This window comes from Phalaenopsis equestris, unplaced genomic scaffold (genome assembly GCF_001263595.1).
Source record: "Phalaenopsis equestris unplaced genomic scaffold, ASM126359v1 Scaffold000178, whole genome shotgun sequence".
Classification (NCBI taxonomy): domain Eukaryota; kingdom Viridiplantae; phylum Streptophyta; class Magnoliopsida; order Asparagales; family Orchidaceae; genus Phalaenopsis; species Phalaenopsis equestris.
The window spans coordinates 43,219-57,834 of record NW_018164620.1 but is presented as its reverse complement, the minus strand read 5'-3'; the positions used below and the strand labels follow the sequence as shown (position 1 = coordinate 57,834).

At 32.7% G+C, this 14,616-nt stretch overlaps 1 protein-coding gene across 1 annotated transcript; it reads left to right on the top strand.

Moving 5' to 3' along the window:
* Positions 1-223: 223 nt before the first annotated feature.
* Positions 224-1,141, top strand: LOC110022248. Its single transcript, XM_020721091.1, has one exon. It carries the CDS (start codon positions 224-226, stop codon positions 1,139-1,141), a length of 918 nt encoding a protein of 305 aa, XP_020576750.1.
* The last annotated feature ends 13,475 nt before the right edge of the window (positions 1,142-14,616 follow it).

Sequence of the window (14,616 nt, the reverse complement as noted above, 5' to 3'; positions counted from 1 at the left end):
TTAATCGTTTTATTTGGTCAGGCACTCACGCTAATAAACATTGGTCCAATTTCTCTAAAGTTTCTAAACCTCTCTCGGCTTGTGGTCTAGGATTTAAAAGTTTGAATCAAATCTCTGATATTAGTATATGTAAATTGTGGTTTAAATTCTGTGCTAATACTTCTTTATGGGCACGTTTCATGCATGATAAATATTGCAATATTTCCATTCCATCTATTGTTCAATGGAAAGTGGGGACTCTAAGATTTGGAAATCCATTCTGAAGGCTCAATCAATTGCTAGTAGATTTATTTTTTGGGATATTGGAGAAGGAAAGATCTCTTTTTGGCATGATCAGTGGGGTTTGGGGGATCATAATACTTTTGCTGAAACACCTGAAAATAACAAATTACTTATCTCGGATGTTTGGATTGATGAAAATTGGGATATCTCTAAATTATTTTCTCTGGCTGGGGATAAAACTGCACATGTTACTAAGATCCCCATTAAGAAGACTACTATTGGCACCCCGCTTTGGAAAACCTCTTCTACTATTTCTCCATCTAAAATGCTTTACTCGCATCTCTCGAATCTCTTTAGCTTTGATAAATGGCGGTGGGGGAAACCTATTTGGAATAATTTCTTTACTCCTTCCGTCTCTTTCTTCCTATGGAGATATCTGTTTAATTTGCTTCCCCTTGACGACATTTTGAAACTTAAAGGGCTCAAATTGGCTTCCCGTTGTCAGCTATGTAATAGGGAGGAGGAATCTGCTGTGCATCTGTTTTTTCAATGTTCTTATGCTAAGGAGGTGTGGTTTATTCTTGGAAAAAACTTTCATGTTAACTGGCGTGATTGCATTGATATTGTTGATTTTCTCCATATTTGGAGAGCTGCTGATATTTTGGACTCCAAATTGGCTTTTTTTTCTATGTTGGTCATTTGGTTTCTCTGGACGACAAGGAATGATATTAAATATCAAAATTTGACTCCTGTTCCTTCTACCTCGGCTTCTCTGATTCTTGCTTATTTCACCCGAGCTTGTCGTATTATGGGCCTGAGAGATGTTTTTCCCCATCCCAAGGAGAGTAGGATGGCCACTCTTGTTAGGTGGCAATCACCTCCGTTCGGATGGATTAAAGTTAATTTTGATGGTAGCTAGGTTGCCTCGGCGGCTGGGGCGGCTAGGATTTTTTATAATCATCTTGGGAAGTGCCTTTGTTTCTTTTCCTCTCCGATTGTGGCTTCCTCTCCTTTGGAAGCTGAGTATTGGGGTTTTCTTTTGTCTCTTCAGGTCGCCATTACTTGTAACTTTTCCAAGTTAGTGCTCAAGACGGATTCCCTAACTACTTACAAGGATTTTGGTTTATATACCAATACCAAGTGGAATGTCTTGGGAATTTGGAATAGATTCGGGTTTTTTATTGATAATTATAACCTTTCCGTTATTTTGACTCATATTTTTAGGAAGGTAACTTCCCAGCGGATTGGTTGGCCACACGTGGTAAGTTTTTAGGTAACACTAAGGTTGATGTTTCACCTCCTTACCCCTTACCATGTTAAGAGACTTTTACGGGGCGACTCTTTAGACTTGTCGTTCATCAGGACTTAATGTTTTTTTCTTTTCCTTGGTTTGCTCTATGTGGTTTGCTTCTTGCGGTTTCAGGCATATCTCCTTTTTATGGTGGAGCTTATATATTTATTTTTGGGTATTGGCTTAGTGGTATTTGGCTGGTTGATGTTTTTAAATTTATAGGTAGCTTGGCTTTTGGTTCTAGGCTGGACGTTTTTCATAATCTGCTTATCACTCCTAGGGGTGTTGGCTTTATACTTCATATTATATATATTTATATTGCTTTTAACTTTGTGGTATATTTTGGTCTACAGGTAACTTATATTGATTTGATGTTCAGTGACTATGGAGGATATACACAAGTCAGTTTGGTGCTCATCGCTTTGAATTTCTGGGTTGTACCCTCGATGGCATGCTTACCCGTCTGGAGGAGAGCGGATTTGAAAGTTTAGCGGATCTCGACTGTCATTTTATGCAGATATACTCACTTGGGTTTATATATTATGTTTATATTTGCATTGTTCCCTTTTGTTTTTTGTGTGTTGGTGTGTTTTTCTCCTTGGGTCAAGTTATCCTGCGGATGAAGAACCTCTTAATGGGTGAGTTGTACTCTTCTTTTGGTTTTCATAGAGGGGGTTCCTTATCTGATTTTCATTTTGTAACCTTTTTGGTGATTAGCGCGTAGGGAGCTGTATCACGCTCTTCATTTTTTTATTAAAATATGTATATGAAAATGTATATAATAATAATAATAATAAAGAATGACCAGAGACCATGATACAGCCCCGACCTTCCCTCATGTGCCTAAAATTCGAGTACCACACCCTATACTCAGGGAATCGAACCCCAGACTAGAGGGGACTTACAACTGACAAGCAGATGTCCGACCAACTGATCTAAGTACCCGACACACACGCGCGCGCGCGCGCACATACACACACACGTTAATACATTGGACTTGAGTGGTGTGTATGTAATCCTTTAATAAATTTTATGTATTTACATATTTAAGACCAAAGCTTTCATAGTTTCCGCTTGATGGATATATATACTTTTACATGAAAAAAAATAAAAAAATTTATTTCATTTAAAAAGAAAGTAAAACTGGTATATTTGTGATATTTAAAATTTGCGTGATATGCATGTAAATATAAAATTTAAGTACCAGAAATGAAAAAATAATAATAATTGTGTGGCATTTATCAAAATGCCATTCAAGTCTTACATTTGAGTTTCCACTTTCATGCGGAACTATGGCTTAATATTAAGAAAATTATATTAATAGTTTGGGCTCAGCTTTTTCATGGGCTTTGCAGCCTGAAGTATCCATTTTGAAGTCAAATAGAAAATATTACTATTTATGTACATTCAGAAGTTTTACATACATACCACCCAATTACGATGCATTTATATATCTAATACCAAGACTTCAATTTTTACATTTATGCCACCCAAATGTCCCATAAAATTAAATTAATGATATTTTTATTTAGTTATTATATATTTAGAATTAACCTTTTATTTCAAGGAGCAGATTAATTTAATACATTCTTATATACAATGTTAATATTTATACATGTACTAATACATGAATTTTCAATTTCTATGTCAGCTTTTTAATGCATTTTAAAATTGCACTAATAATTGAAGACAAATTAATTGTATCTTGCCATTTTATTGAACTAATTTACTATTGGTCATGATAGATATATGATGACATTGATCTTCAAATCTTATTAATATACATAGAATGTTAGAGACATTTACATGCATATCACACAACTTTTATGTATTTACATATCTTGCAGTTAAAAGTTTAATATTTACACTAATAAAAGATTATTGTCATAAATCCATGCATGAAAAATTGTATTTCACTTTTAAAAGATAGTTGTTGTTATATTTTCGATGTGATATTAAAAAATTAAGGGGCATACTTATAAATATAAATGTTTTGTTATTTGATATGTAAAAACTTGTGATATGTATCTAAATGTTCTTTAATTTTTTTCATGCAATATTGTGATAAATGTTCAAATTTAATGAACAAACTAAGCACATATATTTGCATATTACATATAGAAAAAATAAGTAAATACTAAAATACATTCAAAACTAGTCTATAAACACAAAAATATCCACAATTTGATGAAAAAAAAACAAATTAAACTAGTTCAAATATATGTAAAATTAAATAACTTCTGCTTGGGGCAGCTGCAGCTTATTGAATAATCTGTTGATAAGCTAGGTATGGTGACTATTACAAATTTTTTATTTTTTTAGAAAGGTCAGACTGCTGTCAGAAAGCTGCAACCGCACCTAAATAGATGTGTGTGAAAACACTGTCTTCAGCATTTTGAAAACGCATAAGCTGCCAAAACGCAGTTCACCCAAATAGGTCAGATGTGTTTTCAAAACGACACCGCATCAAATAAGATGCCCCAAACGGGTCCTTCATCTAGGACGTCTGATGTCCTGTAATTAACCACTGATTCTTAATCATTAGCTAATTTTTATAAAATTTGCATGAAAAATATGGCTGCACCTTAGCGTCAAAGTCTTCTCCATAACAATCTCGCCCTTTAATTATAAATTAAAACAAAAATGAATAAATAAATATCATTTTATGATAAAAATAATTTAACTAAATAAAAAGTAATTAAAAAAAATTAATATATTCCTGATAAGTTGTGCAACAAATTAAAAATAATTAAGAATTAGAAGTTAGTTAATTGAGATGATAAAGTTAACAACTTGAATCCTGTATATCACATAAACTTTGTATATTTACATGTCAAACACATAATCTTCAACTTTTACATATATTCCAGCTTACATATCCATTAAAAAGTATGTTTCACCTAAAATGATAGTATTTTTTGAGTGATTTGAAATATCTGGGTGGTATGAATGTAAAGAGGTAAATTTAGGTGTTAGATATGCAGAAACATAGCTTTTAGGCGGTATGAATGTAAATGGCCCAAATTTGGAGGGGCATTTATACACATATTTACATATATAACACTCAAAATTCAAATATTTTTCATCACAACAAAAATTTTACGCTATTATTACTTAGGGCATTTTGAAAAATGCCATATTTATCTTATGTATTTATATATCTAGCACCTAAAATTTCTAGTCTACATACATAAAACTCAACTTTTAACATCATATAAGGATATCACTATAATTTACAATTTAAGAATAAAATATATTATTTAATGTATCTTAACGTCATATAAAAATAGCACTATTAATGTCAAATTATGTTTTTTTAGAACTGAAATGCAAGTTTTCAAGTATTTATTTGGACACCAAAATATTTTAGTTCAAAATATCAAAATTTAAATATAAATGTATAGAAATTATGTGGTATGCATATAAATTTTTACAAAATTATGAATTATCTGAGGCTCAATTAGTGTATCGTTACAGTCAAAAGAAGCATTAACGGCCTCAGAGCAAATGCGGGATGGAACTTCATATCCTAAACAGTTAGTTACTCGAAGAAATGAGAATTTTAACTGTAGAATTTTTGTCTGAAGTAGTGTATTGTTACAGTCAAAAGAAGCATTAACGGCCTCAGAGCAAATGTGGGGTGGAACTTCATACCCTAAACAATTTGTTACTCACAGAAATGAGAATTTTGACTGTAGAATTTTTGTCTGAAATTCGCCGCGAGTAGCTCAATTTAGTAATGCTTCTTCTTCCATTTAATTTTCTATATCATTTAATAACATAAATTTCTCGAACAGAAATTTGTCCGGTATTTTTGCAGCTGTATGGGAAAAAAAAGAGAATTTTTTTGCTTTCTATTATCATAATCTATATGATTCGACACTTTCCACTTTCTTGCTCATTTTGATTTTTTGCTTAGTGAATTTCATGTCATTAAAGACTTCCTCTAAAGTTTTTCTGCACCATATTCTATTAAAAATGCTATGTTGGGATTGAATCTTATCTTATTGCAGGTGACCACAGCAGCCAAATGCAGTTGAAAAAACTTCACCCTATTTATTTGAAGTGGAGTTTATAATAATAGATAGTGTACCGTTTGACAAATATATAGATTTTAAACAATTAATAAACAATTCAGATTCATATTATGTCAATCTAGGTCGGAAGATTTAAGGGAAATTCAATCAGTTTATATGAATTAAAACCCTCGCAAGTAGCACCTAGCAGAACTCATGCTTGGTCTATTGTACAAGCATGCTCTGGCCAGCATTGGACAAGGGACTTCAATTTTGTCGGATTTCGTGTAACAAATCTTGTGTTCCATAATCTCCTTCCCAGAATCTTCGATATTTCTCCTGTAGACTCTTAAATTTATTTTTTGATATAAGTATCACATGACTTGTTCTTCAGATCATTGCCATTTAGTTCACAATAGTTTCACTTAAATCGATTTTGGTCTTGTTCTTTTTGTTGGCTTGCCATATGGCACATTAAGACTTTGAAATGGCTGTTTTAATATTTCCTTCCAGCTTTCAAATATTCATAGCAAAGAAGTTCTATAACCTTGTTTTTTTCTTAAACAGACATGCATAATAAATTCCGAAATGGATAATGTCTCTATGGCTTTGTTTTCAAAAACATCACAATATTTATGAATTCCACGCACTACTTTTAAATTATATGAAGTTTAAACATGTTTATCTTCTATATTTATTTAATTGATTTAAGTCAAACTTTCTTTTGGGTGCAGAAGATGAATTCAAGTCAATCTTCAAGCTCAAGAGGCGCATAAAAAATTATTATCACGGCAATTTACAGTGTGTGGTGTTTGCCAGTAATAAAAGTGAGGGTCGTAGAAGAAGGTTTTACAGATGTTTAAGAAATCTTTCAGCACATGACTGTAAATATTTTAAATGGGTTGATGAAATGAATGATGAATCGTTTTACGGAATAATTTTGAAAAAGAAACGAGTGCATCAGAGATGTGCATTATGTTTTTGTCACATTCAAGTTGAAGGTTTTTTTTTTTTTTTTAAATGGCATAAGATCTGAGAGCTTGCTTAAAACTTTGAGAATTAGGAAAACGGGTCCCAACCAATAAATCATTATCTTCCTTACCATGAGTTATCACAATATATTGACAACATGTCATTTGATTGTTGTAGGGTGATAGAAGCCTAACAAGTTACCTCCTCTTATTTTTGGGTTGTGCGAGCACCAAGTAACTTAAATATTTATGAATTCCACGCACTACTTTTAAATTGTATGAAGTTTAAACATGTTTATATTCAATATTTTCTTAATTGATTTAAGTGAAACTTTCTTTTGGGTGCAGAAGATGAATTCAAGTCAATCTTCAAGCTCAAGAGGCGCATAAAAAATTATTATCACGGCAATTTACAGTGTGTGGTGTTTGCCAGTAATAAAAGTGAGGGTCGTAGAAGAAGGTTTTACAAATGTTTAAGAAATCTTTCAGCACATGACTGTAAATATTTTAAATGGGTTGATGAAATGAATGATGAATCGTTTTACGGAATAATTTTGAAAAAGAAACGAGTGCATCAGAGATGTGCATTATGTTTTTGTCACATTCAAGTTGAAGGTTTTTTTTTTTTTTTTAAATGGCATAAGATCTGAGAGCTTGCTTAAAACTTTGAGAATTAGGAAAACGGGTCCCAACCAATAAATCATTATCTTCCTTACCATGGGTTATCACAATATATTGACAACATGTCATTTGATTGTTGTAGGGTGATAGAAGCCTAACAAGTTACCTCCTCTTATTTTTGGGTTGTGCGAGCACCAAGTAACTTGTCTCTCATCTTGTGTTGTGACCACCACCTCCACGCGATCATTTGTACTAGAGTGCACACTCATTTCTGTCACTGCAACATTGTTGTTAATTGCCATGTACGCTTTAGGTGATGTGCCATAGTGATAATGTAACTCAAAGTTATATCCTCCAAGCCAAGGACAAATGAGCTCAATCTCTTTCTTCAATGTATGCAAAGTCAACGTGTCTTTTTTAACTTCAACGGTTCTCTGTTTCCCACCATCATATCTCATTCTTGCTTGGTTTGTAACTTGGGCCCAATATCCACCATATTTAAACATGATAATCATATATATGGTCTTATCTTCCATTGATGCCATACCTAGAAAATAGAAGATCTGCAAAACCCATCAGCTATTCCCTCTCCAATCTACATATTTATAAGAAAAATAACATATAACTGTTAATAAATAAGAATTGTGTGCAAGGTATGTAAGTTTCCCACATGTTAATTTTGCCATGAGTTGATAGGATCGCAAAAATATGATACACAGTAGATAAAATATATTTAGAATGGCTGTTCTTAACCTAAACTTTAAGCAGAACTTCCATTGAGCTTTGATCAATGGAGTCAGACTGACTACACAATTTGAACAACCAATTCTTTCAAGCTATGATTACGGCTATTTATGCAAACAGCAAAGAAAAAAGATGCAAGTGTTATATTGACTTCAAATGTGGGTGCTTAAGTTCTTATATTGACTACACTAACCATTTATAAATAAAATTAGCAAACCATAGAAATTAAAAGCACATTTATTATTTTATATTGTTTGCTGATTAAGCCATAGTAGTCCTTGCTTGCAATCACTAGATATCTTATTAAGATAACATAAAATTGTAACAAAAAAGATCGGGAATGTGCAAAGCAGTTTTAAGCAAATGTCTTAAAATTAATTTCATAAACTTTCAATTTATATGATTTAGATGTAATATCTAAGCAATTAATCATGGATTTAATTAAAACTTTCAACGCTGCACGCTAACAGCCCAAGCTTGAATCTGCCGGTGCAATCGACAGGCGGATTTCTCAGCATGATGCCGGCCCAAGCCGTAAACTGCTGGCGCAATGGACAGGTGGATTCCTTTGCACGCTGCCGGCCCAAGGCCAATGCCGGCGGCAAACTCAGTGGGAAGAAGACGGGCGAGATAGGCGAAGAGTATCGGGCGCAAGCCCTTCCTGTGCAATCCACAAGGTGAAGAAGAGGCAGAGAGAGATGCGAAAGTTTTTAAGGGAGGGTTTTTGGAGAGAAACGACCCGTGAGTTTTTGGTGGGAAAGAAATATTTCGGGTGAGTTTTGACGGGAATTTATTTCCCCTGCGCTCTGTTGGTAAATGGGAGAAACGGGATGTTGTTGTAGGTAAATATGAAAGTTTCATGTGCAGTCAGTAAAAATCCCATTTTTATTTAACTAACACATTTTCTTAATTTAATTTGACTCAATATTATACTCTGTGCTCAAGAGGCTATATATGCAGTTCATATTGATGCATGCATGAAAAATCTTAATGGCAGGTCTAATGTAACATTCGAACTTAATTTTGTAAGGGTGGGGATTCTCACTTATCATATCACTTCTTTTCTGTGTAATGGATCAAGGTCTGAAGACAAGGAATAGAAGCTATATGATTTATGATACATGAATATGATCTTTTGGAACCATGAAATTTGATGATGTCTATTTTATTTAATACAATTTTTTGTTGTTTTTACATAATAAAAAAGTAAGGTGTGAATGCATTTTTTTATTTCATATTTTTATTTTGAGATTAATTTTAAAAAGAATTATGTAAGTTGTTAAATAGGGTAGAAAAATTGCTCTAAGAGCCTACCACATACACATTCAAGTTAAAGTACATTGCCAATATGAAAAAACTTGAAATTTATAATCATTAAAAGACAAAAATACACAATCATCAAACAAACAATGAAAAAACCAAACAGAACAAAAACTTTAAAAGTCCAGTGTGTTTGGGTATTGCAACATGATACAACTAAAATATATAGTATTTTTATACATATTTTTATACCTATTTTTGAGATATTACGATTTAATGAACGGTATTTGTATGTTTTTCTTTCAGGTTCAATCAAATAGATCGAAAATACTAAAAGAAGTTAAAAATGGTCTTATTTGGAGCAAAAATGAACTGGGATGCCTAAGCGCCCAAGTTTAACGCCTAAGCGTCAGGTATTCCATGATTAAGCGCCAGAAGTAGTTACTTGGCGATATATTTAATTTGAGCAAATTTTTGAAGATGTGTTTGAAGCAATCCTTGATAAAAATGGGGAAATAACCCATGGACATGAAAATTCATTCAATTAGATTTTGAGGAGGCAACTTCTAGAAGATTCATTGAATGAATATACCTTTTTGAAGAGACACTAAGACACCCCTTGGATTTTTATAAGAAAAGAATTAGATTTTCCAAGAGAGGAGGCCAACCACCATCAACTTTACAACCATCATCCATCTAAGTCGTCGTAGCGGCTGGCTGCCGCCGACCACCTTTTGTTTTTATTTTGAGTTTTAGCTTGTCTTGTGAGTGAAGGATGAGAATTCAAAGGAACTTCAAAACATTTGGTTGAGGGGATTTGATAAGTGTTTATCTTTGCGACTACACTTGTTTTAATTTAGATTTCTTGTTTATGTGCATGATTTTTACTTTTAAACTCATGTGTGGTTGTGTTTTCTCCATAGATTCTGAGTAGTTTTATTTATCTTTTTTCTTTTCCTTAAAATGATAAGTGATTAAATATTTAAAGGAAGTTGTGTAAAGTATTAGGCTTCAATGTTGGAAGAAGTTGTGATGATTTGAAACCTTGCACTTTATTTACTTATTGATTTGGCCAATTAAGGCGTTAATGCATGTTTTGAGAACATGTAAGATTCGAGATGGTATTTTCTCAGTCAACAAATGGTTAGAATCACATATTGATTTCATGAATGAGAATGTAATTCATGGGGTTGAGTGCAAGTAACTAAGGAAATAAACTTTTAAATGATGTAGAATTAGAAGAAATTAGAGTGACAGACTAAAGCCCCCAATTTGATTTATAGTTTTAGGTTTCGATATGAGATGTTAGCCCCCAGGTGGAGGTAGAAGAGGGAACTCTAGAGTGAGAGCTGGTATATTCCCTATCAAGGCCAGTCTTCAAAGACTATTCAAACTCTAGATTAGCCAATGTTCTTTATAGCATCTCTAGTAAGGATAAAGAATATTATTGCTCCTATTTGGCACAACATATTTAGCATACTTCCACAAAAGAATTTCTATATTTTTCACTGATTCATAATAAAGAAAAAGATATTTTATTTTTATTGTCTTCACCTTGCAAGTATTTTAGTTAAGTTAATTAATTGCTTACTTTATTTTCGCTTACTTTATTTTCAATTATCCAAAATTTCAATTAGAATCAAACTTTCATTCATATTTTAGCATCTTAAGTTTATGTAAGAATATATTACTAAGTAAAATTTTGTTATCTAAATTTAGTCTTCCCTATGGGTTCAATATCCAGGACTTAATCAGAAAGTTCTATATTACTTGATTACCATATGTATACTTGCATAAAATCCCATGTTGAAATATTACAACTATATTCTTATTTGCTTCATAGTAAAAGATTTATCTAACTTTTGTTTTGGATCAAGTTTTTGGCTTTATTGCAAATTAAGAATAACTATTAAGAAAATTAATCATATAATCACATACATAGCATTTTACATCTATATATATAGAAAATCAGGATCACAACACACCTAAGAAAAAAGAGAGATAAAAATTGGATCATTCAAGCATTTTCCGCATATATAGCTCGGTGTAGTCATAAGTGATCGATTTGTTGGCTAGGTCTCTGTGGTCTTTAGTTGTTGTTCAATTGTGATTCATATGTTGTTCACCTTTTATTTTATGTTGAGTTGAGGTTTCATATTTGCTCTGTTGTTAAATTAAAGTTCATCCTTGCTCCATCATCATTTGGAGGTTCATCTCCGCTCTGTCATCGAGTTGAGGTTCATCTTTGCCCCATTATTCTGTTGAGGTTCATCCTCGCTCCATCTTCAAGTAAGTCCCACATTAGACCATCCATAAACCATGACTAACAAATGACTGACTAACTCACTTAACTCTATTATAGACTAAAGTATAACAAAGTAAACCCTATGTTTTCTGAAGTCTCTAAAGAAAATAAGTAGCACAAAATAGTACAACATAAGCAAAACAGTCACAAGTAGAAGTAAATGAACTTAGCACCGCACCAAACCCCCAGTTCTACTAGACCATGAATAGATACACCTTTTTAGCACATCAAGAAAAGAATAAAAATTATAATTTATTATTTTGGTGGTTACCCCACTAAGAAAGCTCTTCTGTAGAAAACAAATGTAAGAATAACTAAAATAATCATCTTAACATCAAATCTAATCACAAGCCACTAAGATTTCAGCCTAGTGAACCAATACAACAATGAAAACAATCAACCAAATAAATCACAACAATTATAATAATATCACCCTGACCAAGATCTAGGGTCAGCGATCTAACCAAATCATCTAAAATGTGTAGGCTTTATGTGGTGGAGTCAAAATGTTATGCTTTATGTCTAAATTTTGAATTTATTCAACCTTATTATTTAAGTCATACCAAAAAGGTGGGTTTAGTTTAAGTGTTAAGTGTATTAAGGTAATTTATTAAATTCTTAGAATTTTTAAATTAAAATTTTCATTTTATTTATAGATATGCGTAGTGGGTGTAAGTGAGTTGGTGGTGAGTCAATGTAAGTCCCTTGTCGACCCGGGTTCAAATCCTTGACCAGAAGTGATTCAAAATTGTACATGGGATTTGTTGGGAGGGTCCGCCCTTCAGCCAATCCTTTAATATATATAAGATTAAATTACAGTTCTAAGATGGGGAGCATCCAAAAGGTCTCCCTTAAGAAGGAAAAGTAGAGGTAGAGGTGGGGAATTAGAAACAGAAGCAACAGAAGTAGAGAGACATAATCTAGCAAGCCAGTTAGTCAGCCTATTTCCTTCTCTATAGCTAAAAGAAGCTTGAGCCTTGATAGAAGTTTTGATGAGGTTAATCTTTTTCATCCATTGAGAATGATGCCTAGAAGAGGGCTCCTCTCCATCCAGCAATTGGAGCAAGGGAGTAGAATCCACCTCCACCCAAAGCTGCTCCCAATGAAAAATTTAAGCAAGCCTGAATGCCCAATACACAACAATAATTTCAACCTTGAGAACATCCAAAGCAATGAAAGGGGCATAAAAGAAGAATAAAAATTGGTCAGAATGGTTCCTAAAGACCCCACCCACTAGCACCCAAATTAGAGAAGCTGCCATCAGTATTGATACACCAAAATATATGCATTTTTAGACCCATATTTTATACTCATTTTTTGTGATATTGCATTTTAATGGAATGTATTTTTAATATTTTCTTACAGGTTATTGAATTTTAAGACTTGGAGCAAAAAATAAGTAAAAATGATGAAATTTGCAGTCAAAATGGAGAAGCTGAAAATTTGTTTACCGCTGACAGCGTCGTTTGACAGAGAGCAACAAATGAAATTGTGGACCACTGGTGTCGACGACGCCAATGTCGGTTCAGACCCTGTTTCTAGAATATTCGATAAATTTGGAATCTTTTTGAAGAATTTTTGGAGACACCTAATGGAGAACCGACTCTAGACTTTATTTGGGGCTGAAATTGATCAAAAAAGGGGCTCCTCCTCTCTCCTTTTCGTCATTCCTCGCCTCAATTCATTCTCTTACATACCATACACTTTTCCATCTTCATTCCACGACTATTTTAGAGTCTATTAGAGATTTTTCTTTAAGAAATTAGAGTTTTTGTGTTGAGAAGAGTGAATCTTCCTCTAAGAGTGTTGGATAAGGAAAAAAGTGAGTGATTTCTTTATCCTACATTTTATAGAAAAGACTACAAGGGATTTACTTTGAGAAAGTGTTTCAGATAAGTGTTGTTTGTTTTTTTTTGTGTTGTATGAGCTTTATTTTATATACGAAATTTGTGTTTTGTTTTAACTTTCTCATGAAGTTTGAGTAGTTTTCTTTATCTTTCTCCCTACCCTGAGATATGGTGAAATGAAAGATAATATGAATGTGTCAATGTTAAAATATAAAATAAATTGTGATGATTTTTCAACTCCGAACTTAATTTACTTTTCGATCTGGCCAATTGAATTGTTAAAATATGTTGTGAAACATATTATCCGGGAAATGTAGTATGAGTTCTACGATAGAGTAAGTATCACATTTGATTCTATGAAGGAGAACTTCGTTCATGGAATTAAGTACAAATAAATAGGGAAATATACTTTATTTGGTGTAGATAGAATTAGAGATTTTAGGGAGAGACTAAAATCATCAATTCGATCTTAGTGTTTAAGAACTAAAACAAGAGTTAGACTTCAGGTGAAGGGAAGTGAGAGCTCTGGAGTGGCAGCCAGTATTCTCCTAACCTAGCCACAGATTCAAGGACTAAACCTCGGATTAGTCAATGATTTTCTATAACAATGTATCAGGGTAGAGAATTAAAACTGCTTCTATTTAGCACAATACATATTAAAACCATTTATCTCATCTCATTTTACCAAAATCTCATTGTAGTGGGTAGTGCAGTGGGAAAGATGTTTTTTCACATAAGAAATCTTCATCACATAAACATAGTTTAGTAGTTACTATTTTAAAATTTAGTAGTTACTGTTTAAACTCTACATTTCAATTTTTCTAGTAGTTAAATAATTTAGTTATGATAATATCTCTACATTCAAAATTAGTGACAGTAATTTTGTTTTACTTTATGTGAATTTCCTAGTTAATTTATCATTTCAAATTTAAACCTTCCCCGTGGGATCGATATTTGGAGCTTAAATAGAAAGTCCTTTATTACTTGATAATGATATGTATATTTGCATAGAATCCCAACATTAATTGCTTAAATTTCTTATTTATATAAGATTGCATCAAGATTTTGGTACTGTTGCATAGCGGAGTCAACTTTATATATTTTACACAACTATATTCTCGGGATCAAGTATCCACCTTTATGAAAGGATAAGAGGGGGGTTTCCACCGCACTTTAATAACCTTTGGCAAATTAACTTTTCAGCCATGAGAGTGAGTAAAATGTTGGGGATTCTCTTATTTTTAATGAGGAGTAAGAAAGAGATACATTTCCTGATCACCTCATTAGCTGAAGAACAAATGCCCTCAAACTTAGCTTGATTCCTTGTCATCTAAACGAA

Excerpts from the sequence above, each read along its gene's own strand:
- LOC110022248 (XM_020721091.1), top strand. The coding sequence starts at position 224 with ATGGAAAGTGGGGACTCTAAGATTTGGAAATCCATTCTGAAGGCTCAA.